At 41.2% G+C, this 26,132-nt stretch overlaps 1 protein-coding gene across 2 annotated transcripts in view; it reads right to left on the bottom strand.

Annotated features, from left to right (window-relative positions):
* The window catches only part of SIMC1 (SUMO interacting motifs containing 1), a 69,369-nt gene that overhangs the window by 17,554 nt on the left and 25,683 nt on the right, over positions 1 to 26,132 (bottom strand). For both annotated transcript variants that reach the window (XM_043470660.1, XM_043470659.1), the window contains 6 exons: positions 19,178 to 20,680; positions 15,997 to 16,229; positions 13,765 to 13,834; positions 9,277 to 9,431; positions 3,611 to 3,763; positions 1,426 to 1,554 (listed from right to left, as the gene is read on the bottom strand). In XM_043470660.1, the coding sequence (XP_043326595.1) occupies positions 1,426 to 1,554; positions 3,611 to 3,763; positions 9,277 to 9,431; positions 13,765 to 13,834; positions 15,997 to 16,229; positions 19,178 to 20,680 (2,243 nt within the window). The remainder of the gene's footprint in view (positions 1 to 1,425; positions 1,555 to 3,610; positions 3,764 to 9,276; positions 9,432 to 13,764; positions 13,835 to 15,996; positions 16,230 to 19,177; positions 20,681 to 26,132) is intronic.

Consider the following 26,132-nt stretch of genomic DNA (forward strand, 5'->3'; position numbering starts at 1 on the left):
GTGAGTCACTGGAAAATAATAGGTTACATAAGTTACACTTTTGTCAAAACTTTGGAATGATACCTATGTAAATTAGTTTATATCATTTAACAGAATGTTAACTATACATAAACTTTAAAAGATTAAAAGGTAAGGCCATATAAAGTATCTTCTAGTATAATTTGGGGTGGTTGCAAATTTTCCCTTCCTGAAAAGTTTTAAATTAGGACCAGGTTTCATTTAAGCTATTTTTGTCTATGTTTAGTTTAAATTTATTTACAGTTACCTACTCCTTAGATTTCCCATCTCTCACTAAAATCTGGGCATAAATAAATAAACAGTATGGAAGCTGGATCCAAATGAAATACTAACGAAGTGATAGAGCAAGCATGATATTTATGAATGCTTCCTTCTGGCTGACCACTGTAACGTACTGCCTTCTTTGAACTGACCTTGGAATTAGGAAGTCCTAGGTTTAAATCTGGATTCTAAATCTGATTAGCGATGTAAACTTTGGCTAGTTATTTAACTATTTAGAGTATTTTTCTCATTTGTTAAATGGGAACACCATTATAAAGCTTTACAAAAACATGGGATAATTAATGTAACAATGATTGGTGCATTGTATGGATCCAATAAATGTTTGTCTTAATCTTAGCAGGATAGTTTAACTAAATCTTTACTACAATTCTATTTGGAATGACATTTTCTTCTAACAGAGGAACCAGAAATGTACAAGAGTAGTCTTGGTCACCAGCTGGGAGCTTAGGGGTGGGGTGGGAGGCAGACAGGAGCTGACAGAGACTCCCTCAAGGGTCGCCAGCCTACGGCGGCTCTCCCCTGGTGAGTCCTGTCCCAGCAACTGTTCACGAAATTACAGTCAAGATAGCTTATTTTCCCTCCTTTGGGTTCTAAAATTACTGGTTCAAAGGAGGAATCACTGGTCCTAGCCAACTCTCATTTCTTTGTCTCTTCCTAATGCAATGCTTCACTCATTAATGTTTAGAGAAAGTGAATTCCTTATTCCTAATAACTGGGCTCATTTTACAGGTACAACTGTGTTCATTCTTGGATCAACTCTTCTTCCCCTCAGACGGACAGGCCTATTTCACCCAGCAAGACTTTAGTAAACATTTATACCAGGCTCTATGGCTGAGGGTCAGAGAAGATGGTAGTGCTTAACAGCTGAAAACTCGAAGGATAAATAAAGTTATTAGACAGATGGATAAAGTGGGAAATTTAGGCTGCATTTAAGGTACCCTGCCTCTTCCTAAGAAATTATGCTTTAGTTGCAAATAATAATTGGTTGAGAAACTATTTCTTTCAAAAGCTTAAAGAGACAGGAACTATTTCTCTACCTTTTTTCTCCCTAATTTAACTACTGTTTGGAATTTTCTTTTGAAATTATGTTCCCAGATCAAAAAACAAAACAAAACTAAGACTCACCTCTGACTCCTCTCAGGAATGTCCAGCACAAACCCAAACATCATTTCGGCAATTTTATTGGAGCTGCATGTGGGGGTCCTGTCCACCTCGACAGCAATAGACAGCATCCTCTGGAGCTGGCATACAATCCTGAGTCCAGAACACAGAACACAAATGAGCGGGAGGGTCCCTGCTGGCTGGGATGAGGTACCCGCCGGTGTACTAAAGGCTCTCGTAAAGCACACACTAGGTCAGGGAGAACTACTCAAGCATCAGCATGCTTTTATTAGCAATTTCACCTACCTGAATCCCTTTTGCCAGATCATACTATCAACCTCTCAGAACCTGGGGTTGCGCTGCAAAAGCAAGCTGCTTTTAAATTAAAAAATAGAAACATACAATCTTTTTAAAAATATAGTTGCTTATCTATTTATTTTTTAAAAAATTTTGGCCATGCCATGAGGCAAGTGGGATCTTAGTTTCCTGACCAGGGATCAAACCTAGAACCTTCCTCAATCTGCCCCTGCATTGGGAAGCATAGCATCCCAACAACTGGACTGCCAAGGAAGTCCCTAGGAACATATAATCTTAAGGATCTAGAGAACTTTAAGGATATCTAACCTAAAGCCTCTATATTCTACGGATGAAGAAACAGGTCCAGAATGACTAACAATTATCTGAATTTCTCTGATAGGAGAAAATACAAATTTAATACGTAGTTTTCTCCCGTTACTGGTTCCTTTACAACAATCTTTCCCTAAGTTCAGTGTCAGAATTTCAACTGGTGAAAAGTGACCCTCTCTCCCATCAGACCTAACTGTGGGAGAGACCCAGGCTGAAAGAAGGAATCTGAGCAACCCCTCAGAAGGTGAGCCTCGCCTGAAGCTAGGCTTTTCTTTCCAATGTCTCATTTATTTTTTTTTCCCAATTATTTTTATTAGTTGGAGGCTAATTACTTTCTAATGTGCACTGTTATTTGTGAGGCAAAGAAGGGCTCTGTTTGCAGAAAATCTGCAGCCAGGGACACAATAGGTAGACCAGAGTCAGATCAGATTCTGGCTCTGCAATGACAAGCTATTCAATATTTGACAAATTACTAAACTGCTCTGAGTCAAGACTCTCTCATCTCAAAAAAGGGGAAATAACGCCACCTATTTCAGAAAGCTGTGCTGAGTAAGAGACCTGGCATATAGGCACTAGTTAATGGTAAACAGCAGTGCCTACTGTTGTTAAGATCATGATAAATTGATTTTTGAGGGCTCTAATTTTATTTTTCTAATATCTACTTATAATTACTATTATTATATTAGCTTTCTCTTAGGGAGCAGTGTCTGCCTCTCTCTTGGTCTATATACTGGGGTTCTGACATAATCTTGTTTTCCTACTTTAGGACGTTCCCCACTCTGCCCAAGCAAATGGTTCATTGTTCCAAAACATTCTCCCTTTAGATATATGACTGTCTCCTAGATTAGTTAAAATCCATAGTATTTATATAAGAATCCGGTCAGTGCAACTAAATTATAGCTCTGTGAATTTAGGCACAAATGTTATATTTGAAATATCAAGCGTAACTGGCTTTTTAAACATAATTGACATAGAAGAGCAGGTTACTTGTACAAGGGCAGCTCCAGCCCACAAAATCCTGGCATTTCCCCAAAAATGCCAAGACCACTTTCAGTTCTGTAAAAGAAATGCCAGGAATTTCTTTCCAGTGCAGTCTGAGAGAATGGGACCTGATCTGGTCTGAGCCATTGCTGCTACAGCCTGCTGGAGCCTGCAGGTTCAACGGCTATTCTTCCAGGGCTGGAGGAGACAGACCCAGGCCCCTGAGGATTGGAGGCTGCTAGAATATCCACTACCCATGACTCCTCATCTGTCAGTGGACAGATGAAGCGGTGAGTGGCTGTGATCCTGTATCGTCTTGTGGAATCTAGGAAGGGGGCACACTGTTGTTCAGCTTTTGTTCCACTTCAGCTGGTGAATTCACTTAGTGAAGTCCTACTCATCTAGGGGAAAAGCATCTGCTTTTTTTTACCTCTGGAATTAGGAACTTAGCCTTTAGTCAAACTAAGGTAGTTTTTAGTAAGAATCAGCCTATTTCATAAGAGCTGTTAATTTTGGGGAAACTGCTCATAGAGAGTGGTGCTAGTCTCCGACACGGTAAACCCCAGAGCTCCAGGGAAGATAGCTTCTGCCTGCTCCTTACAGCTGATTGGCGTTCTTTGTCAGGTTAGGTTGGGAGGAAGGGTGGCTACTGCTGGTCTTCAAGATTCCTTTTCCTGGAGAAGTCTGATTCTCATTTGGGGGCTGGATTAATCTGTCTTCAGTTACTGCTCTGATCAACCACTTGATGACATCCCTGCAATGGAGAAAAAGATAAAAAAGAAAGTTTAAACTTCTGTCTTACTGTTATGGTGCTCAGAACTGCAACTTTAACATGGACTCCTAGACACCTAGATTTCCCTAAAGGCAACAGAGAGGGGCACTTAGGCTATTTTGAATATTTTACAAGTCTAATGGAAACCCTACATTTAATTGCAGGAAGGTTACACAAGGTAAGTAAAATGTCAACATTTTTCTTTAAGTTAGAATTATTGAAAGGTATCTCCAAGGTTAAAGAGTACTATCTGTGGCTTCCTGACCAGGAACATTCCTTGACAAGGCAGAAAGTTGGACTAGACAACCTCGTTGGCTTTCTATTATTAGGCTAATAACCAAAGTTTATAGTATGTTCAGTGCAGTCATACCTTGTACAGGGTGTAGGCTCTCAGCATTAGTAAGATAAAAGCTTCTGATACAGTCCACATCTACTTTTGTTGCCTTCTAAAATTTAACTAATAGTAAATAATTTTTTAAAAATCCACAAAGAAGGGAAGAAAAGGAAGGCAGATAATAACAGTAAAAATCTGGAAGTTGGAAGGAAAATGAGTATTTCACAAAACAGAATATTATATAGTAGTGGAAATGAATAAGCTACAGTGGATAGGTAACAATATGGACAAATTTTAGTACACTATAATATTAAGTGAAATAAAAGTACCAATTGATTATATACAGCATGATACTCTCTTATATACAGCTAAAAGGAACTAGAATAAAAATATATACTTCACAGGAACACATACAGATGCAATAAACTACATAAAAAAGAAAGGGAAATGATGAATATTTGGGATGCCAATTACTTTGGATGCAAAAAGGTGCAAAAGTGGGTGATAAGAGGATGGATAGATGGTTGCTGCTGCTGCTAAGTCACTTCAGTGGTGTCTGACCCTGTGCAACCCCATGGACGGCAGCCCACCAGGCTCCCCCATCCCTGGGATAGATGGTTAGATGTAGGTAATTGTCAAGGTCCTATCCTTTGATTTAAGGGGTGGGGGTAAGAGATGCTGATTACAAAATTCAGAGTAACCAATTAGCTAAGTAAATAAGGCAAATGTCATATTTAGATGATGTTTAAACTAACTCTATACCTTTGGCAAAGGGATACATTTGAACTGACTTGGCAGAATTGAGGAAGCTGAATACTAAGCCACCAGCAGAGAAGAGTAATCCTATTCAATCCTATTTAAAAGGCAGTACAAGGTTTCCATGAAGTTAGGATAAAAGAGGGTAAATTAAAAAATAAATATAATGGTTTATAATCTGTTTAAGAAACTTTTAGAGTCCTAGATCTTTTCCAACCCTGAAGACTACAGGTTAACTCTGTGGAGAGATAAATAGGGTCTCTGGACTAGGATATCAGGCACAGCTGGGAAACAAAAGGCATCAAAGCAAAAGCAGGGGCATTAAGTGAAACTGCGCATGCTCAGTGCAGAGATCCTTGCCATCTTCCCACACCTGCTTTCAAAAACCTGGCATCCTGGTCTCTATCCTTCATGGAGGAGATCTGAAGTCTTTTCTGGAAAACCCATCCAGCCCAAGAGGAAAGATCTAAAGTCACTGACAAGGTATTTTCTAAGAAATGAGAAGCCGGTTCCACCTGCAGGAAAACTCAGAAATGACAAGTCCCCACCTGTACTCAGAGCTTCCATCAGCTTTTGAGTTGCCCTTAAACATGAATAGAGCACCAGATTTTTCCAGACGTCTATGGACATATTCTAACATAAGAGATAAAGGAAAAAACCCCAAACCAACCCTCCTCTTGCCTCAAAAAAGCAACTTGGATAAACAGACATTATACAGAAAAATAACAAAAACAAAAGCTATCATTAGTAACATCAAAGACATGAAAAGACACAGATCCATGAAAGAAAAAGACAAGAACAGATTCCTATTTATTAATTTTAAAAAGGAACACTTAAAGAAAAATTAAAAGAGCTCTTGGAAATTAAAAATATGGTAACAGCAATGAAAACTCTATTTTCCAGAAATGAAGGATATGAAATGGCCCACTGAATGCCCAGCATCACAGATGAATATAGACCTAAAACAAGTATACTGGGCAAAAAGAAGAGTCTGCAAACATCCAGAGAAAAAAATCAAGGCACATACAAAGAATCAGTAATCAGAGTAGCCTATGGCTTCTTAACAGCAAGAAGCTAGAAGACAATGGAAAATTTGGAAAATTTCCTTTAATATTCTGTAGAAAAGTTGTTTGTAACCTAAATATCTATACTCACATGAATCAATGTGTGGAAGATAAAGATATTTTCAGACATATAAAAGCTCAAAAATTTTACTTCCCACATACCTTTCTAAGAAGCTACTGGAGACTGATCCATCAAAACAAGGGAGCAAACCAAAAAAGAAAAGATATGAAACATATCCAACACTGGGAACAGGTGAAGAGAATTTCACATTTATGATAGAGACTTGGCAAAGAGGACAGCCAATCCAGGTTAAAGGAGGTCAAAGTACTCCACAACAGACCTTCAAGAAGAAGAACCTCGTAAGTGTGAACAAACATCTTGACAGGATATTTAAATCAAATGGCAGATAATTTGGGGCTGACTTCTGATATGCAAAAGAATAGGAGGAAACTAAAAATGAGGCAATTATTAACTCTACAGAAAAGAAAAAGTTATGAGTGGAAGGAAAAGTAATCATAGTTTAGTACTGGGCTCAACTCTGAGTAGCACACAGTTATAGTGATCAGAACATCACATACTGATCTAAACAGAATTCTGATATAGCTATATTATGGTATGGGGGCTGGGAAGTGTGTGTGTGTGTGCGAGGAGGGAGAGAGGAAAAAGAGCTAACTCCTCATCTTTCAGGTGGGGAGTCAATAGATTATAGCTAACAGTGGACTGCAAGGAGATCCAACCAGTCCATCCTAAAGGAGATCAGTCCTGAGTGTTCACTGGAAGGACTGATGTTGAAGCTGAAACTCCAGTACTTTGGCCACCTCATGCAAAGAAATGACTCATTTGAAAAGATCCTGATGCTGGGAAAGACTGAAGGTGGGAAGAGAAGGGGATGACAGAGGATGAGACGGTTGGATGGCATCACTGACTTAATGGACATGAGTTTGAGTAAACTCTGGGAATTGGTGGTAGACAGGGAGACCTGGCGTGCTACAGTCCACGGGGTCGCAAAGAGTCGGACACGACTGAGTGACTGAACTGAACTGAACAGTGAAACATCAATAATTAGCAACACAAGCAAGTTATTCAGCCATGAAGAAGTTAAATCCAAGGACTCTCTTAAATGAAAGAGTTGAAAGCAGTTACCCCTGTAGGAAAAATTGTGGGTGAGGTCATCTGGGGACAACTATATTTCTTAAATTGTGTAGAACCAGATTACTCTTTGTAAGCACAGTTAAAAAGAAAAGAAAATCCCTTAAGGGGTCACATGGAGACTGACTTACCACCACTCTCTTTTGAAAGCTTATCTTTGAGGTATAACTTACATAAAATAAATTACACACTGGTTTTTGTTTAACGAGTTTTTTTTTAATTTTAAGACAGAAAACAGAAATTTTATTTGCGCGAAGCTAAGGATTACAACCCAGGAATAGCTTCTTCTCTGACAACTAAAGGTCATAGCACAGTTATATCATTTGATGTTTTGATAAATATATGCACATATCCATGGACCACAACCTCAGTCTAATAGCCATCTCTTATCGAATCAAAGGGCTTCCCTGGTGGCTCAGACGGTAAAGTGTCTGCCTGCAATGCACAAGACCCAGGTTTGATCCCTGGGTCGAGAAGATTCCCTGGAGAAGGAAATGTCAACCCACTCCAGTACTCTTGCCTGGGAATCCCATGGACGGAGGAGCCTGGTAGGCTACAGTCCACAGGGTCACAAAGAGTCGGACGTGACTGAGCGACTTCAATTTAGTTTTAGTTTTTTATTGAATCAAATACAGCTTGTTTTCCCTCCAGCTGGAATTGACTTTTTTCACTAAGCACAAAATAGTGTATTTTATTTGCATTTAGAGGTCATAAATTCCCATGCTTAAACTCAAGAGCATACTGTTGGGTATACTGAGAGGCTTACACCCTGAAAGGTGGAAATGAAAGTCAGCAACTTGTTAACGGATTGAGTTGGGTTCATGTCTCCCATCTCCCAATTCAATGCCTAAGCTCATAAAGCAAGATGGTCAGGAGAGCTGCTGTCACTATTTAAATTGTTGTTTTTCAATTTTACACCCAATTACACTATCCTGTGCTCTCTGTAGTTTCTCTACTTACTGATTTTCTACCCCCTATAATTAACATTTAAACTTTACATAAAATGCCACATCCATGGAAATGGATAGAAGCATGCAAACTAAGGGAGAAAAAGCCATTGTCGTTATTGCTCAGCTGCCCAGTCGTGTCTGACTCTTTGAGACCCCATGGGCTGCAGCACACCAGGCGTCCCTAGCCCTCATCATCTCCCAAAATTTGCCCAAGTTCATGTCCATTGCATCGGTGAAGCCATCCAGCCATCTCCTGCTTTGATGCCCTCTTTTCCTTCTGCCCTCAATTTTCCCAGCTGATTGATACTCAAAAACATAATGAAATGTCCTTCCTTTTTAATTAAAGGAATTATAATAGTCAATATCCCATATTGGCCTGTGAAAACTATTCTTAACAAATATGCAAGAACATATGAGAATGTATATATGACTGAAAAAATCTCAGTGATGTTTTGAAAAAAGGAATGCTGAAGAGAACCATTTCTAAAAGAAGCAAAAGAAGGGGGTAGTTCCAGGATGAAAATTCTAGTCTGAGATCCCTACCCTAGAAGCCACATTTCCCCCCACTTTTATAAGGATATGGTAGTTTCCCACTCTGAAGCTTCCAGAAGCTTTAGCCCTGATTTTACAGAAAAAAAAAAAAACCACGTTTGCTACCTGATTGTATCTTGTTCCATGTAACCTATTATCATAAAAGACTTCTCAGAAAGTAGCAGTGACAAATGAAGCTTATCCTGAGTTACTCAGGGGGGTGGAAATAAATTTAGGCTTGTAGCAGTTGTGAAGTTTTACACAAGTTCATGTTTTCCCGGTATCTCATGAGGCTGTCTGAACAATACTGAAATAGATTAAAGGAAGTCTGATGGTCTCAGGAGGAAAAACCACACAAGTTATGGCATCTGACACACAGTTGGTACACAGACTTTTTTTCCTAGGACTGTCTATATCTGCCTGCGATGCAGGAGACCTGGGTTTGATCCCTGGGTCGGGAAGATCCCCTGGAGAAGGGAATGGCTACCCACTCCAGTATTCCTACCTGGAGAATTCCATGGACAGAGGAGCCTGGTGGGCTAGAGTCCATGGGGTTGCAAAGAGTCAGACAGGATTGAGCGGCTCACACTTCACTTTCATAGTAATGATAACCACCCCTGTTACATTATCTAGTCACTGGACAGTCTCAGCCGCCCGCTGCGCTCTCGGGACTGGACGGCCTGTCGCCCCAGGCTGCAGACGCTGCTTACCTGACATTGTGGGGCTGCTTGTCGCAGGACAGCACGGTGCTTGCAATGGCTTGCTGCAGGTGCTGTCGCTGCCTCCTCAGGATCTGCTGGAAATCATCTTCCAGGGTCTGTACGACGTAACGCAGAAAGAAGACTCGCCCGGGCAGGTTTTGTCCCTGGGGGAGAAAAAGCGAGAAGCAAGAATTTCCTCTGTCCTGGATGACACACCATTGGGCCCCCACAAACACTAAGTCAGGGGAGCATGCATGAGTCAGCAAGTGTGTCTGTGTCTAAAAGAGAGGCTTGTGGGAGAGAGCAGCAGCCTAGGCTATTACAAAAGAGGGCAAGCGGGGCAATCCTAGAGCTTGAAAAGTCAGTCTCTTTCTCTCACTGAACCTCAGTGATGAACCCCGGGCTCAGGATAGCCCCCAAGCTGTGTATATCTGGAGAGACAGACAGAAAAATGACTGCTAAGCTGCTAGATCAAACCACCATGATCTTTATCCCACTGCTAAACTTCTAGCAACATGAGCTGATGTACAGTCTATTGTTTAAGCAATGCTGAGATGAGTTTTTTGTTACAGGTGAAATGATCCTAATTGCTGAAGCCCAGCTAATGCAGGTAAAGAGCATGGGCTTTGGTGATGCAGAGACCTCATGTATTTCTTTGAAACTCAGCCCCATTCCTTATCTAACTTACTGCTCTGAGTCTCAGTGTCCTCATGATTCACATGAGGACATAACCTTACCTTCCATAACCTTACCTACATAACCATACCTACATAACCATAACCTTCACATAACCTTACCAAAGCCAGGCAGGCATGCACAATTTGTTGGTTTCCTTTTACTGATGAAGAGAGACTTAATTCTGGCCTTGTTCTATTTGTTTTCTAAAGGCCTTACAGCTTTTTGGTCCCTCATTTCCTGCATCACTATCTTTTGTCTTTAGTTGATTTTTTGGGTAATGAAATGCTTACATTCTTCTCTAACTGCCTTCTCTGTACATTCTATAGCTAGTGTCCTTGTGGTTACCATGGGGATTACATTTAACATTCTAAAATTATAATACTTTGAATTTATACTAGGTTCACTTCAATAACACACAAAAGCTCCGGTCTTTATGGCTGTGTTCCCACCTGTTTTAGTTAAAGTCACAGAACTACATTGTGTGACCAAAAATAAACTAATAATTCTTTAAAACATTTTTGGTTTATTTATTTAGTTTTGGCTGCCCTGGGTCTTCACTGCTGTGCTCAGGCTTTCTCCAGTTGCTGCAAGTGGGGGCTACTCTCTAGTTTTGACGCATGGGCTTCTCTTTTGGTGACGACTTCTTCTGTTGCAGAGCAGGGGCTCCAGGGCACACGGGCTTCAGTAGCTATGGCTTGCAGGCTCTAGAGCGTGGGCTCAGCAGTTGTGACACAGGGGCTCATCTGCCCCATGGCATGTGGAGTCTTCCCAGCCCAGGGATGGAACCCGCATGCCCTTCATTGGCAGGCAGATTCTTAACCACTGGACCACCAGGGAGGTCCAATAATTCTTTCTGGTTCTTTTCAATCTTTCAAATTATGTAGAAAACACAATGTGGAGTTACAAAGTTAAATAACACTAGCTTTTAGATTAATAATTTAAATATGTATCAGTCAATTAATACATTATAGAAAACCAATGTGGAGTTACAAATCACTGTCACAATAGTTTTTATAATTGCCCATGTATTTATCTTTACTGACATCTATTTCTTCATATGTCTTCAAGTTACTGTTTAGTGTTTCATTTTACCCTGCAGGACTTCTTTCAGTGTTTCCTGCTAGGCAGGACTAGTGGGAATGAATTCCCTCAGCGTTTGTTTATCTGGGAGTATCTTTACCTCACCCTCATTTCTGAGGGACAGTTTTGTTGGATACAGGAGTGTATCACCCCACTGCCTACTAGCCTCATTTCCGATGAGAAATCTTACTGAGGATCTTGTATTGATGTGTCACTTCTCTCCAGATGCTCACTCATGTCTTGAAGGCAAGTTTTGCCAGATATGCTATTCTTGGTTGACAGCTTTTTTCTTTTAGAACTTTGAATACATCATCCCATCACCTTCTGACCTACATGGCTTCACTGAGAATTTGCTGAGAGACTTACACAAACTCACTCGTATGTGATAATTCACTTCTTCCTTGCTGCTTTTAAGTCTGACTTTTGACAGTTTGATTATAACGTTTCTTGGTGTGAATCTCTTTGGTTTATCCTTGTTGGTGTTAACCTTCTTGAATTTGTAAGTCTATTTCTTTCCTCAGATTTGGGAAGTTTTTTGGTCGTTAAGCTCTCTGCCCCCTTCTCTTTTCCTTCTCTGGAACTCCTGTAATGTATATGTGGCCCGTTTAATGACGCCCCATAGTTCCTCAGGTGCTCCTCAATTTTCTTCACTGTTTTCTTTTTGCTCCTCTGTCTCAATGATTTCAAAGACCTTTCTTCATGTTCACTGATATTTTTTCCTCCTGCCTGATCAAGACTGTTGTTGAACTCCTCTAGTGAATTTTTCAATTCAGTTATTATACTTTTCAGGTCCAGAATATGATTATCTACAGTTTAAAAATTTAATATTTGCATTTTGTCCATGCATCATTTTCCTGCTTCATTTTGTTTGTGTTCTGTTTTGTGTTCTGCTCTCCTTGAGCATCGGAGATTTGCATTTCTTTAGGGTCACTTTCTGGAACTTTATTTCATTCTTTTGATTGGGCCACACTTCCCTGTTTCTTTGTGTGCCCTGTAATGCTCTTTTGAGATTTAAACATTTGGAAAAAGAACCAACTTTCCCAGTCCTTATGCATTGAGTTCATGCAGGGCAGGGCCCTTAACAATCAGTCTGGCTAAAGATCCTTAGCGCTCTCAGAACTTTTCTGGAGATGTGTTTTCTCTGAGCTGTGTGTGTGCTTTTATCTGTCTTAACTCCCCAAGCAGCTTGCCCTTGTTTCTTCTCAAGAGCCCACAGTCTCTTGTTCCCCCAGTACCTGTTTATGGAAATGCATACTCTCTGAAGCTCCAAAATGCTGCAGTGCTCACCTTTCTTTTCAGCCAGAAAACCAAGCCAGGGTTTTCAATAGTGTTCTGAGTCAGGTGAGACAAAAACTATCCCCATGACAAGTCAGAACACGGGACTTGACGTTCTCTCCTCGGTTTGCGTCCCAAGGGTATGGGAGGCTTCCTCCCAGTCGCACTGTGCTGGGCTGGGTAGGGAGGCGCATGGACACACAGAAACACCAAAAACTGTCCTACTCCTTTCAGTGGAGCCCCTTCTTGGCTGTGCTCTGGCCTGCGCACTGCAACTTCTCAACTGGTTTCTGGAGTTTCCACAAAGGTATTCCGGTCCGTATATTGTTGTTAAGTTGGTGTCTCCATTGGGGAACAAGGGCCTGGAGTGTCCTCGTCTACCATCTTGGTGGTGTTTCCCACATCATCCTTTCTTAAAGCCCTGTGTTTTTTTTGCTCCAATCTGGAGTGACTCTTTAGGTCTACTATTTGTGGTAATCTCAGGACTTCGCTTTCTTATTCTTCTGGATTAGGTCCAGTGTCCTTTGGATCCTGTGCCTCTTCCTTTTTTGATTTCTCCTCTATCCTTTGTATGCATATCTTCAAGTAACCTAAGAAATGGGGTGTATGAATATTTTTTCAAGCTTGTACATGTCTGGAAATGTCTTTATTCCACCCTCACACTTGATCAATAGCTTGGCTGACTACAGAATTCTAAATTGATAATAATTTGTTCCATCCATGTTCTTTTGGGTAAGTAGACAGAAAGCTGGCAAATTAAGCTCAGGGATCCCTAAAGGTCAGAATGTAGACTTTTTTCTGCAGCACCAACTCTACCCTGAAAGAAAGTGAAAGTGAAGTCGTGTCTGACTCTTTGTGATCCCATGGACTGCAGCCCACCAGGCTCCTCTGTCCATGGGATTCTCCAGGCAAGAATACTGGAGTGGGGTGCCATTTCCTTCTCCAGGGGATCTTCCCAACCCAGGGATCGAACCTGGGTCTCCCGCACTGCAGGCAGATGTTTTATCCTCTGAGCCACCAGGGAAGCCCAATATAAGAAGTTCAAAAATTCTCTGTTCTAAAGGGCAGACTTCCTTCCTCCTTGGCAAACCTGTGTTCTAGCCTGTAGCTTTTGTTGCCTGGCTTCATCAGTCATCACTTTTGTATTTCCTTTAGCTTTTCCAGTCTTCATTCAAATCTTTTGTCTTTCCCCTTATTTTCAGTGCCATAGGTTCATAACTTCTTCTATTCATTTACTGTTATTTTAAGTGAAATCTTAAGAAGGGGCGGGATAAGTGAGTATATTCAATCCTGAATTGGAAGGCAGCACATTCCATTTCAATAGAAATATTTTGGTCTGGATCAGGGGAGTAAAAGGTAAAAGGAAGGAATAATGGCAAAGACCGTACTACCAGATTTACTTTCACTTTTGCTTCTAGTTAAAACTACCTGTGCAAAAGATTTCTGCATGCAAATTGTTGTTACCTCTTCCTCCATGACATAAGCGAGCAGCTTCCAGTCCCACTCCACTGTCTTGGCATTAGCTGGATGTAGCCTGAAAGTCAAGTGACAGCAGTTAGGATTCTGGAGATTTTAGTGGAAGGAAGGATGGGATCTGGAGGACAGTAGAAGTGATAGAAGACGACAGACGATGACAGAAGCGATAGGAGACGACAGAAGCGATAGAAGACAACAGAAGACGACAGACACGATAGAAGACAGCAGACGATAGAAAACAACAGAAGCAATAGAAAACAACAGAAGCGATAAAAGTGATAGAAGACAACAGACACGATAGAAGACAACAGAAGACGACAGACGCGATAGAAGACAACAGACGATAGAAGACAGCAGAAGCGATAGGAGACGACAGAAGCGATAGAAGTGATAGAAGAGAACAGACGCGATAGAAGACAACAGAAGACGACAGACGCGATAGAAGACAACAGACGATAGAAGACAGCAGAAGCGATAGAAGACGACAGACGCGATAGAAGTGATAGAAGACAACAGACGCGATAGAAGACAACAGAAGACGACAGACGCGATAGAAGACAACAGACGATAGAAGACAGCAGAAGCGATAGGAGACGACAGAAGCGATAGAAGACAACAGAAGACGACAGACGCGATAGAAGACAACAGACGATAGAAGACAGCAGAAGCGATAGAAGACAACAGACGCGATAGAACTGATAGAAGACAACAGACGTGACAGAAGACAACAGAAGACGACAGACGCGATAGAAGACAACAGACGATAGAAGACAGCAGAAGCGATAGGAGACGACAGAAGCGATAGAAGACAACAGAAGACGACAGACGCGATAGAAGACAACAGACGATAGAAGACAGCAGAAGCAATAGGAGACAACAGACGCGATAGAAGACAACAGAAGACGACAGACGCGATAGAAGACAACAGACGATAGAAGACAGCAGAAGCGATAGGAGACAACAGACGCGATAGAAGTGATAGAAGACAACAGACGCGATAGAAGACAACAGAAGACGACAGACGCGATAGAAGACAACAGAAGACGACAGACGCGATAGAAGACAACAGACGATAGAAGACAGCAGAAGCGATAGGAGACGACAGAAGCGATAGAAGTGATAGAAGAGAACAGACGCGATAGAAGACAACAGAAGACGACAGACGCGATAGAAGACAGCAGACGATAGAAGACAGCAGAAGCGATAGGAGACAACAGACGCGATAGAAGACAACAGAAGACGACAGACGCGATAGAAGACAACAGACGATAGAAGACAGCAGAAGGGATAGAAGACAACAGACGCGATAGAAGTGATAGAAGACAACAGACGCGATAGAAGACAACAGAAGACGACAGATGCGATAGAAGACCACAGACGATAGAAGACAGCAGAAGCGATAGGAGACGACAGAAGCGATAGAAGTGATAGAAGAGAACAGACGCGATAGAAGACAACAGAAGCGATAGAAGACAACAGAAGCGATAGAAGACAACAGAAGCGATAGAAGATGACAGAAGTGACAGAAGACGACAGAAGCGAGAGGCCTCTTCCTATCCTCAGTGCTCTTGCCCACCCATGTCATCTGGGGGAAGTGGAACTTCATTTTTTTTTTCTGGCTACCTAGTATCTACTTCTCTTTTGGGAGGCATTAGCACTCCAACTTTGCCTTGAAGAAATCAGCTCTTTATTACTCTTAGCCCAGTGGCTTTCACCCAACAGGACCCTGGGATGAAGCCCAAGAAGCATCTTGAGCTAATCATGATATTCTGTCCCACAGTTCACATGACTGGCTCAAAGATAGACTCATGTCTTATGTTATGCCAATTAAAACCTGTAAGACTCAATTTCAGAACTCTCGTGTGATTATAAAAGAAGTGGATGCTCTCTTGTATTAAGAGTGTCTGAGAAAGCCACCATATGAAGCCTAGAAAGAGAAGCAAAGTAAAGCTGAAAAATGGATACTGGTAACCATATTGGAGCTGAATTAAGTCACATCTTACTGCTAGGTTTCTAGGTTTTTAATAACATGTGTCATTAAATTCTCTTTTATCATTTGTTAAAGCCAGTTTGAATCGAGTTTCCTGTCACTTGCAATCCAAATAATATTAATATACTGTCACCCTCTCTAATGTTTTAGTTGAATAAATCTTAGGCAAGAGAAAATTGTGCCCTGAGTCCAGGTTCCCTAAAAGATTTGCCAACAGCCAAGGTCCATACTGTTGAATTTTCATGAGAAGCATGTAGGCCTCCTTCAGAACATCCACAGTCTCAGAGCCACTGAGCAGGATTTTCTGGATGATGTGAGCCACAATTTCTCGGGGCGGGTAGTGCTGGGGTGATACAAAGTCCATCAGAAACTGCACAGTCCCCAAGGGGAAGTTTTCTTCAATGGTGTTTGCTACCATCCTTAATCTTCGATGAGGGATAGGTTCTAATTTTTGACCCTTGTTCTGTAGAAATAAAAAAATTAATAAATTAGGATAGGTTTCTATAGACAAAAACACAAGAGGTTCTAGAATAAGTTGAAGACAGCATTTGAAATATTCATAATTAGAAAAACTGAGATCGGAAAGCCTTATCTAAAAAACTTCTAATGATATGGGAAATGCTTATATTAAGTTAAATAAGAATTCAAAGTTCTACACGTAAACATGACTTCATCTGTGTTAAAATATAGCATAGAAAGCAAAGTACAGGAATCAAGAGCTAACCTAAGTTGATTTTGAAGTGGGGGTGGTAAGATATTCAGGGGCAGTTATGATACTATATCAGATACTGAAACAAAAAGATGAAGAAAGATGTTTTAAATATGTTTTACTATTAGAAGAATTTCATTTTGTTGAGTCAACAGTAAATATTAAGCTGCTTCACCCTCTGCCCCTACCCCCAAACAGTACATATATAAAGACTGAGAATGTGTGAAAAAACTTTCCATTGTCTAGGTGGTGAAATGATGGATGCTTTTTCCTCTGTATGTACCTTTGTATTTTTCAATTTTTCTGTAATAGACAAATAATCAGAAGAAAAGCAAATGCTAAAAACACTGATATAGGAATAGAATAACAATAATTATAATAACAATCTTTTTAACATCTAACTTATTCTCACTTAATTCTTACAACTCTAAGAAATACACACTATTATTATTCCTATTTCATACATAAGGAAACAGATTTAGAGAGAAAGCCCTTGTCATGCAACAGAAGTTGGTTTCATATGGTGCTACCCTCTACATTCATACTCTCTATAAACAACAAAGACAAAAATAATAACTATATTTTTGTTAAAATCCTCAATTATTAAAAAATTTAAAGTGCCTACAGAAAGGCCAAAAGGAAGGAAATATACCCAACTATTAATATTAATAAATGCCAACTGATAGCATCATGTGGGTAAGTATTTTTTAATACTGTATATCTTTAGATGTTTTATACTAAGGAAGCAAGCATTATTCAAAACCTGAGAATAAGCATTAATTTTGAAACACCAACTAGACAAAATTGTGACCGCTTACGTGTGACAGTAAAACAGTGATGGCTAGAGCTGCCCTTCTAGGCACAGGGCAGTTAGCGTTTTGGAGGAAGGACATCCAGCTAGCTTTCTTATGTCTCAAGCCACCTGAGTGTAACTCCTCTGACCTCACTGCTGAGGCACCAACACTGTAAATAGCACGCAATAAGAATTAAGAGCAAGAGAAGAACGAAAATCTTGCTTTGGTGACTATTTTATGTGTGATGCACTTTATGATCTTGAAACTGTATTATTCATTACTTGCCTACAAATGGGGACCTCTACAAATTTTAGATAAAGTTTATAAATTGTTCTAAAGCCCTTATCCTTAAGGGGAATGACTATTTATAGAGCATTTCTATAAACGTGGAAAGGTTGCTTCATGCTTCTGTGTGTCTACCTTTAAGCCAAACAATGACATGATACAGGTGCTATGGCCCATTTCAGAGCTAAAGAAAAAGAGACTCAGGAATTCAGGCTGATTGCTGGCAAGTGGCAGCACACAGCCTGGCTAAGAAGGCACTGGGCGAATCTACCAAACAGCTTAGAAACCAGCTTTTAGGGGTTCCACATAGAAACCCCTATATAGGGGATTATATTCAATATCTTGTGAAAACCTATAATGGAATATAATCTGAAAAAATAATGGACTCACTTTGCTATACACTTGAAACTAACATGATATTGTAAACCAACTATATTTCAATAAAAATATTATTAGAGCCATCCTAGCAGATGTGATTTTTTTTTTTTTTTTTGCAGTTCCCTAATGACTGGCTTGACTTTCCTGGTGGCTCAGATGGTAAAGCATCTGCCTACAATGTGGAGACCCGAGTTCGATCCCTGGGTCGGAGAGATCCTCTGGAGAAGGGAATGGCAACCCACTCCAGTACTCTTGCCTGGAAAATCCCATGGACAGAGGAGCCTGGCAGGCTACTGTCCATGGGGTAGCAAAGAGTTGGACATGACTGAGCAACTAAACTTTCTAATGACTGGCTTAAGACCCAAAACTCAAAAAACTACAATCATGGCATTTGGTCCCATCACTTCATGGCAGATAGACTGGGAAAGAATGGAAACAGTGACAGACTTAATATTCTTGGGATCCAAAATCACTGCAGATGGTGACTGCAGCCATGGAATTAAAAGACGCCTGCTCCTTGGAAGAAAAGTTATGACCAACCTAGACAGCATATTAAAAAGCAGAGACATTACTTTGCCCACAAAGGTCTGTCTAGTCAAAGCTATGGTTTTTCCAGTGGTCATGTATGGATGTGAGAGTTGGATCACAAAGAAAGCTGAGCACTAAAGAATTGATGCTTTTGAACTGTGGTGTTGGAGAAGATTCTTGAAAGTCCCTTGGACTGCAAGGAGATCAAACCAGTCAATCCTAAAGGAAATCAGTCCTGAATATTCTTTAGAAGGACTGATGCTGAAGCTGAAACTCCCAATACTTTGGCCACCTGATGCGAAGAGCTGACTCATTGGAAAAGACCCTGATGCTGGGAAAGATTGAAGGCAGAAGGAGAAGGGGCACCAGAGGATGAGATGGTTAGACAGCATCACCTACTCAATGGATATGAATCTGAACAAACTTCGGGAGATAGTGGAGGACAGAGGAGCCTGGCGCTGTAGTCCGTAGGGTCACAAAGTTCAGACATGACTTAGCGACTGAACTACAACAAAGTGATGTCTCCAGTGCTGGTTTCTAAGTGTGAGGCTGAGTTTGAACCCGGACCTGATTCTACATGGGATGGTCCCACAAACGGGAGAAAGATAAAAATGTGAAACTCAACAGATCCTGTTCTGTCATGTGTGGACCCCCTTGAGCATATACAAGGCCTATACAAAGGACACTTGATCCCCAAGGGAAGGCATGTTAGCTCACCTCTCTTGTGTCTTTATCTGGTATTAGTGTCTGGAAGAAGAGGTGATGCACCGGAGGGCGTAAGAAGTACTTCAGTCTATGTAGGCACGGTCTGTTGTACAACCCGCCTTGCGGTATCTGTGCCTGCATCAGGGCACACCCGGGGTTGACAGGCTCTGACAGTGATCTCTCTTTTCTGGCTGGATTTTCTGTGGCAGAGATCCAAGGAACTTTCTCTAAGGAAGTCTCAAACTCTGGGGACTGTGGGCTGGGAGAGGAGCTTGGAGAGGATGGAGCCGAGACATCCATAGGGGCGTCATGGTTCTGTATGTGGTTCTGGGGAGAGGCAGGCCTGATTTTTGGTAAATGAGGTCCAACTGTGGGTGGCATGTCTTCCAACAAGCATGACATGTCCCCAGGTGAATGCAGCACGTTTCCGGATAAGCGTGCGACGTCTCTAGATGAATGTAGTACACTTGCTAGTGACGGTGGTGCATCTCCTGGTGACGCTGGCGCATGTCCTGGTGATGGTGGTGTGTTGACGGGTGACTGCGACGTATCTGCTGGAGGCTGTAGCATGCTGACCAGGGACGGGGGCATGTCTCTTGGTGACTGCGGCATGTCTCCTGATGACTGCGGCGTATCTTGTGGTGTCTGTGGCATGTCTCCCAGGGACTGTGGCATGTCCTGCAGATGGGCCACATCTTCCAGACATGATGTATTCTGAGGTGGACCTGGTACATCTTGAGGTAGGCCCAGTGAGTGTTGAGGTGGGCTTGCTGAGCGCTGAGGATGCCATGATGAATCATGAGGTGGACCTGGCATATCCTGCTGGGGGCCTGGCACGTTCTGAGGGCAGGGCATGTCTTGAGGAGGACATGGCTCTTCTTGAGGCAGGCGAGGGAAAGTTTGTAGCTGGCCCTGCATGGTTTGTGATGGGCATGACAAGGCTCGCGGTGGGCATGAGGAGGCTCGAGGTGGACACGGTGAGGCTCGCAGTGGGCATGGCAAGGCTTGTGGTGGGTATGGCACATCTTGCTGTGGGCATGGCAGGGCTATCCTTTGATTGCTACTGCTACTACTATTGCTGGTTTGGGGGAGGGAGTGAATATTTGAAGAGGGTTGTAGGTTTGCCAAGAAGCTGAGGTCACCTTTGAATATGGTTGAGCTACAGTTTGGCTCTACTGGGTAAAAAGAGTCCCCACTGGTAGACATGGGCAGCTGGGGACCTTCGAATGCAGTTTCTTCCAAAAGGTCCAAATCCACAGGATCACTGTTGATGATTCTCCGTGCTGCAGGCCTAGAGCTTCTGTCCATCCACCCTTCTGTTATCTCTTTGCTGGAGAGGCTGGCACATGCTTGAAGACTGGCTGGCTCTTTCTGGGAAGGAGCAACAGGTTCTAGAGTCAAGTCAAGAGTAGCAATAGGTCTATTTTCTTCTTCAGATCCTGTCAGGTCAATCACACAGAGTCCACTGCGATCCTTTGCCCTTGGTCTGGTTTCTCTAGTTAAGTCAATGACGTCCTGTTGAAGGATTGTAAGAAGATAAGAGGTTAAGCGGCAGGGTTCTCAGCTTTATCTAAGAGGACTTAAAACTTAGCTTTTAAGGCTAAACCTATTTTACCTTTTCATTTCACTGACAATTTGCGTATCTTGTATAACGTAAGTATTGGTTTATTTCCTTTGGTCAAAATTTCACTGTTGTCAAAGCTGCCAACTTCCATACCTTCTTATATTATCCAAAGGCCATAGCACATAACAGAGGGCACAGAGGGAAATGGTTTATGGTCCATGGTGGACAGGGGAGGAGTAGGGAGGATTTCAACCTTAAGGCAAAGTGAAAAGCAACCTTTGGAAAAACAAATACACAGGATAACCTACAATAGAAGTGAAAGAAGGGAAGCTAGTACAAGAGAATCTACTTTGTGCTAAGAACATGGTGAGTACTTCCATACATCTTTAATTTTCACAGTTACCCTATCAGGAAGGCATTTTATCATCAGGAAGGCATTATCATCTCCATTATACAGATTGGGACACTAAGAGTTCAGAGGGTTATGAATTATTTAGCCATGAAGCAGAGAAAGACACTCAAACCCAGGCCTGTTTCTTTCTTTTCCTGTTAGGCCCTAAGATGTACAACCTCATTCAATGTATAATCAGCTTATAGTCAGATATGGAGGATAATACAATAAGGGTTATAAACCTAACAGTATAAGTTTAAGCATACATTAATTACAAAAATATCTTCTATCTTCACTACCACTCCTTGGCAAAAAGATTAAGCAGTTCACGAAGCCTAATGATGCCAGTCGGAGGCACTTAAACAACCTCTGTGTCAGGAGCCAGGAATAATATTGCTCTATCTTCCAGGTATCTCTTCACTTGGTTGGGTACCACTGCCTCTGGTATATTAGGTAGCAACTGCTGGGCTACCAATGCTATTGCTGCTACCACAGTTTCCACACTATTTCTTTTAGCAAATGTGATGGTTACCACTGTCAACAGCACCAAAGCTGAACACAGGATTCTGGGTGAGTCAAGCGAGAAGTTGGCATGCATCTCCTCCTGGAACAGGGATTGCTTGGTGAAACCGAATGCCTCATTCCTAAGAAGCAGCCATAGAGTATCACTGCCTCTCTACTGCTAGCTGAACTCAACATAAATAGCTATAAGGGTCCGAATTAAACTCCTCTGCCATGGCCAATTCCTAAAACACAATATTATCATGTCTCTCTCACTTAAAACCCATCAGTGTATGACAAAACCCACTACAATATTGTGGGGTAATTAGCCTCCAACTAATAAAAATAAATGAAAAAAGAAAAAAACCCACCATATGAGGTACAGGATAAAGGACAAAGGCCTTAGTAAGACTCTTGAAAAAGCTGAAGTCCCTCAGTCGTGTCCCACTCTTTGTGACCGCATGGACTATATAGCCTGCCAGGCTCCTCTGTCCATGGAATTCTCCAGGCAAGAATACTGGCGTGGGAAGCCATTCCCTTCTCCATGGGATCTTCCCAACCCAGGGTTCAAACCCAGGTCTCCCGCATTGCAGGCTGTTTCTTTACTATCTGAGCCACCAAGGAAGCCCATGAGTACTGGAGTGGGCAGCCTATCCCTTCTCCAGGGGATCTTCCCGACAACAGGAATCAAACTGGGGTCTCCTGCATTGCAGGTGGATTCTTTACCAGCTGAACTAGAGTCCTTCATAATTTAGGGTCTTCCTGATTACTCTTCCTCCTCATTTGAGCAAATCACACAGAAATACTTCAGATCCTTAAATATGCCATGCTTTCTCAGTACTTCTATCTTTATGTTTGCTTATGGTTCTTTCTTTTGCCTGGAATGACTATCATCGGTTTGATTGTTTGAATGTTTCTTGTCTTTCAAGACTCAGCACAGATATCACTGTGTCTGAAAATTCTTCTAGACCACTTCTGGTCTCAAGTTAAATTATTTGTTTCCTTCCTTATATCCCCACTGCATCTGTACAAACCTTTTTTTTTAAAGAAAAAGGATACTTCTTTTTTTTTGATTTATTTTTCATCGGGGGAAGATTGCTTTGCAATGTTGTGTTGGTTTCTACCATACAGCAATGCAAATCAGCCATAATTATACATACATCACCCTCTTGAAGAAACACTTTAAAAAAAATTATTTATTTATTTGGTTGCACCATGTCTTAGCTGCAGTATGTAGGATCTAGTTCCCTGACCAGGGATCGAAGCCAGGCCTCCTGTATTGGGAGCAAGGAGTCTTAGCCACTAGACCACCAGGGAAGTCCCCAAAACTTTTCTTTTAATTCCAAAGAATTTGATGCTTTTAAATGATATTGAAAATGGAAATTTTTTTCATTTTACAATTAGTCATTGCTAGTATAAAGAAATACTATTGATTTATGTATGTGTATTATCTCTGTGTCCTTTGACCTGGCTAAGTACCTTTGACTAATACTTACCTACTAGTTCAAGTAACTTTTTTTTGTAGATTCCTTAAGGTTTTCCATATAAGAAATCATGTCGTAAATAAAAGAGTTTTACTTCTTCCTTTTCAATCTGCCCTTTATTTCCTTTTCGTCACCATTGCAGTGGCTAAGGCATTCAGTACAATTCTCAATAAAAGTTTTGAAAGCAAACGTACTAGACTTTAATTAAGTACCATGTTAGCTGTGTTGTTTTCATAGATGCCCCATATCATGTTGAGAAAGTTTATTTTGTTTTCTGAGAGTTTTAATTGGGAATGGTCATTAGTCATATGATTTTTCTGTACCTGATATTTTATGATTTTCCCTTGTACTATTAATGTCAAAAGTTATACTCATTGATCTTCTAATGTTAAATCAGTCCTGGGGAAAACCCCACTTGGTTATAATGTATTACTCTTTTTTGACATTGTTTGGTTTAACATATCAATATTTTGTTAAGAATTTTTACATATCCTTGAGGGATATTCAGTTCAGTTCAGTCGCTCAGTCGTGTCTGACTCTTTGTGACCCCGTGAATCACAGCACGACAGGCCTCCCTGTCTATCACCAACTCCCAGAGTTTACTCAAACTCATGTCCATCAAGTCGGTGATGCCATCCAACCATCTCGTCCTCTGTTGTCCCCTTCCCCTTAGTTTGTAGTTTCCTATTCTTATAACTTCTTTTACTGGTTTTGCTATCAAAATTAAATTGGCTTCTTGAAGTGACTTGGAAGCTATTCTCATCCCCTCTATTCAGGTTGTGTTGGATTGGTACCACATCTTTCTTCAGTGTTTATAGAAGTGAAGCTATCTGGGCCTCAAATTTGCTTGTAGTTAAAATTTGGAAGACATAAGGCTATTAACATTTTCTACATCTCGTGTTAATCTTGTGACTTGTGAAACTGGTCTGTTTCATCTAAATAGTCAAATTTATTAGCATAAAGTCAATCAAAATAGTGTTTAATATCTTTTAAATTCTAAACTTGGTATAGATTTATCCCCAATTTTCTTTTTTATGCTCAATATTGGTAACTTATATCCTTTGCATTTTCCCCCCGATCAGCCTAGCTAGAAGTTTATTAATTATACTGATATTTACAAAGGACCGGGTTTTTCATCTATTTCCTTTGTTTCTATGCTTATCATTATCATTTCCTTCATTCTATTTACTGTGGGTTTGAATGTGCCTTTTTCTAACCTCATTCGTCTTACATCTATCTTTGGTTGCGCTGGTCTTCACTGCTGCGCCGGGGGCCCCTCTTCACTGCGGGGCGTGGGTCCTCACTGTGGGGACCTCTCTGCCTGCGGAGCACGGACTCTGTGGTGCGTGGGCTTCACTGCTCCACAGCGTGCGGAATCCCCCTGGACAAGACGGAGCCTGTGTCCCCTGCGCCGGCAGATAGATTCTCATCCACTGCACCACCAGGGAAGTTCTTTTTCTACCTGCTTAATGTGGAAGCTTAGATAACTTGATTTTTGAAATCTTTCTTTTCTAACAATAGCATTTAAAGCTAAAAATTTTCCTGGAAGTACTGCTGTAGCTTCATCCCACAATTTTTAATACAAAGTCATTTTATTATCATGCAGTTCAAGCTTACCTTCACTATGGTCAGAAAACAAAACCCTGTAAGATTTCAATCTTTTGAACTACATTGAGGCTTGTTTTATGCCCTAACACATGGCCTACTTGCTGAATGTTCCTTGTATATTTGGGGGGGGAAATGTGCATTCTGCAGTTGTTGGCTAGAAATGTCAATTAGGTCATGGTTGTTGACAGTAGCTTTTGGATCTCTGACTTCCTTCATCTTTGAAGGGATGCAGTTGTGCTATTAATTACTGAGTGTATTAAAGTGTCCAACTAAGATTGTGGCTTTGACCATTTTCCCCTTGTGTTCGGTTAGTTTTTGCTTCATGTATTTTGAAATTCTGTTTATTAAGTGTAATAATATACTTAAACTTATTTTACCTTCTTAATGTATTAACCTAGTCATCATTATTAAAACAATATTTATCCTCTCAAGTGTCTAGCAATCTTCCTTGTACTGACGTCTATTTTTTCTGGTAAATAATAGAGACACTTTCTTACGCATATTGTTTGCCTAGTGTATTTCTATCTTTCTATTCTCCACATATTTGTGCCTTTGTATTTAAAGTGCGCCACATATAAATAGCTCATAGTTGTTATTGCTTTTTTGTCCAATCTGACCATCTCTGCCTTTTGATTAGTTTTTGGTTCATTTACACTTAACTGTTGATATATTTTCTTTTATATTTGCATCCATATATTTATTTCTTATTTGTCCTATCTGTTCACTCTTCCTCTATTCTTCCTTTCCCACTCTCCTTTGAGTTAATCATATATTTTTTGGAATTCCATTTTAATTCCTCTGTTGGGGTTCTAGCTGTATTTTTTTATTATATTTTTAATGGTTACTCAAGGGCTTCCCTAGTGGCCCCGTTGATAAAGAATCTGCCTTCCATGCAGGAGACCTGGGTTTGATCCCTGGGTCAGGAAAATCCCTTGGAGAAGGGAATGGCAGCTCAATCCAGTGTTCATTCTTGCCTGGAGAATTCCATGGACAGAGGAGCATGGTGGGCTACAGTCTAACTACTCTCTTCAGCTCTTTATTTGGGCTTTCCAGGGGGCTCCAGAAGTAAAGAACCCACCTGCCAATGCAGGAGACGTAAAAGACATGGATTCAATCCCTGGGTTGGAAGATCCCCTGGAGAAGGGCATGGCAACCCACTCCAGTATTCTCGCCTAGAGAATCTCATGGACAGAGGAGCCTGGTGTGCTACAGTCCAGAGGGTCACAAAGAGTTGGACATGACTGAAGCGACCTAGCACGCATGTGGTTACAGGGGCTTTCCTGGTGGCTCAGATAGTAAAGAATCAGTCTGCAATACAGGAGACCTGGGTTCGATCTGTGGCTTGGGAAGACTCCCTGGAGAAGGGAACGGCTACCCACTCCGGTGTTCTTCCCTGGAAAATTCCATGAACACCGAAGC

The sequence above is a fragment of the Cervus canadensis genome, chromosome 6 (genome assembly GCF_019320065.1).
Source record: "Cervus canadensis isolate Bull #8, Minnesota chromosome 6, ASM1932006v1, whole genome shotgun sequence".
Taxonomy (NCBI): Eukaryota; Metazoa; Chordata; class Mammalia; order Artiodactyla; family Cervidae; genus Cervus; species Cervus canadensis.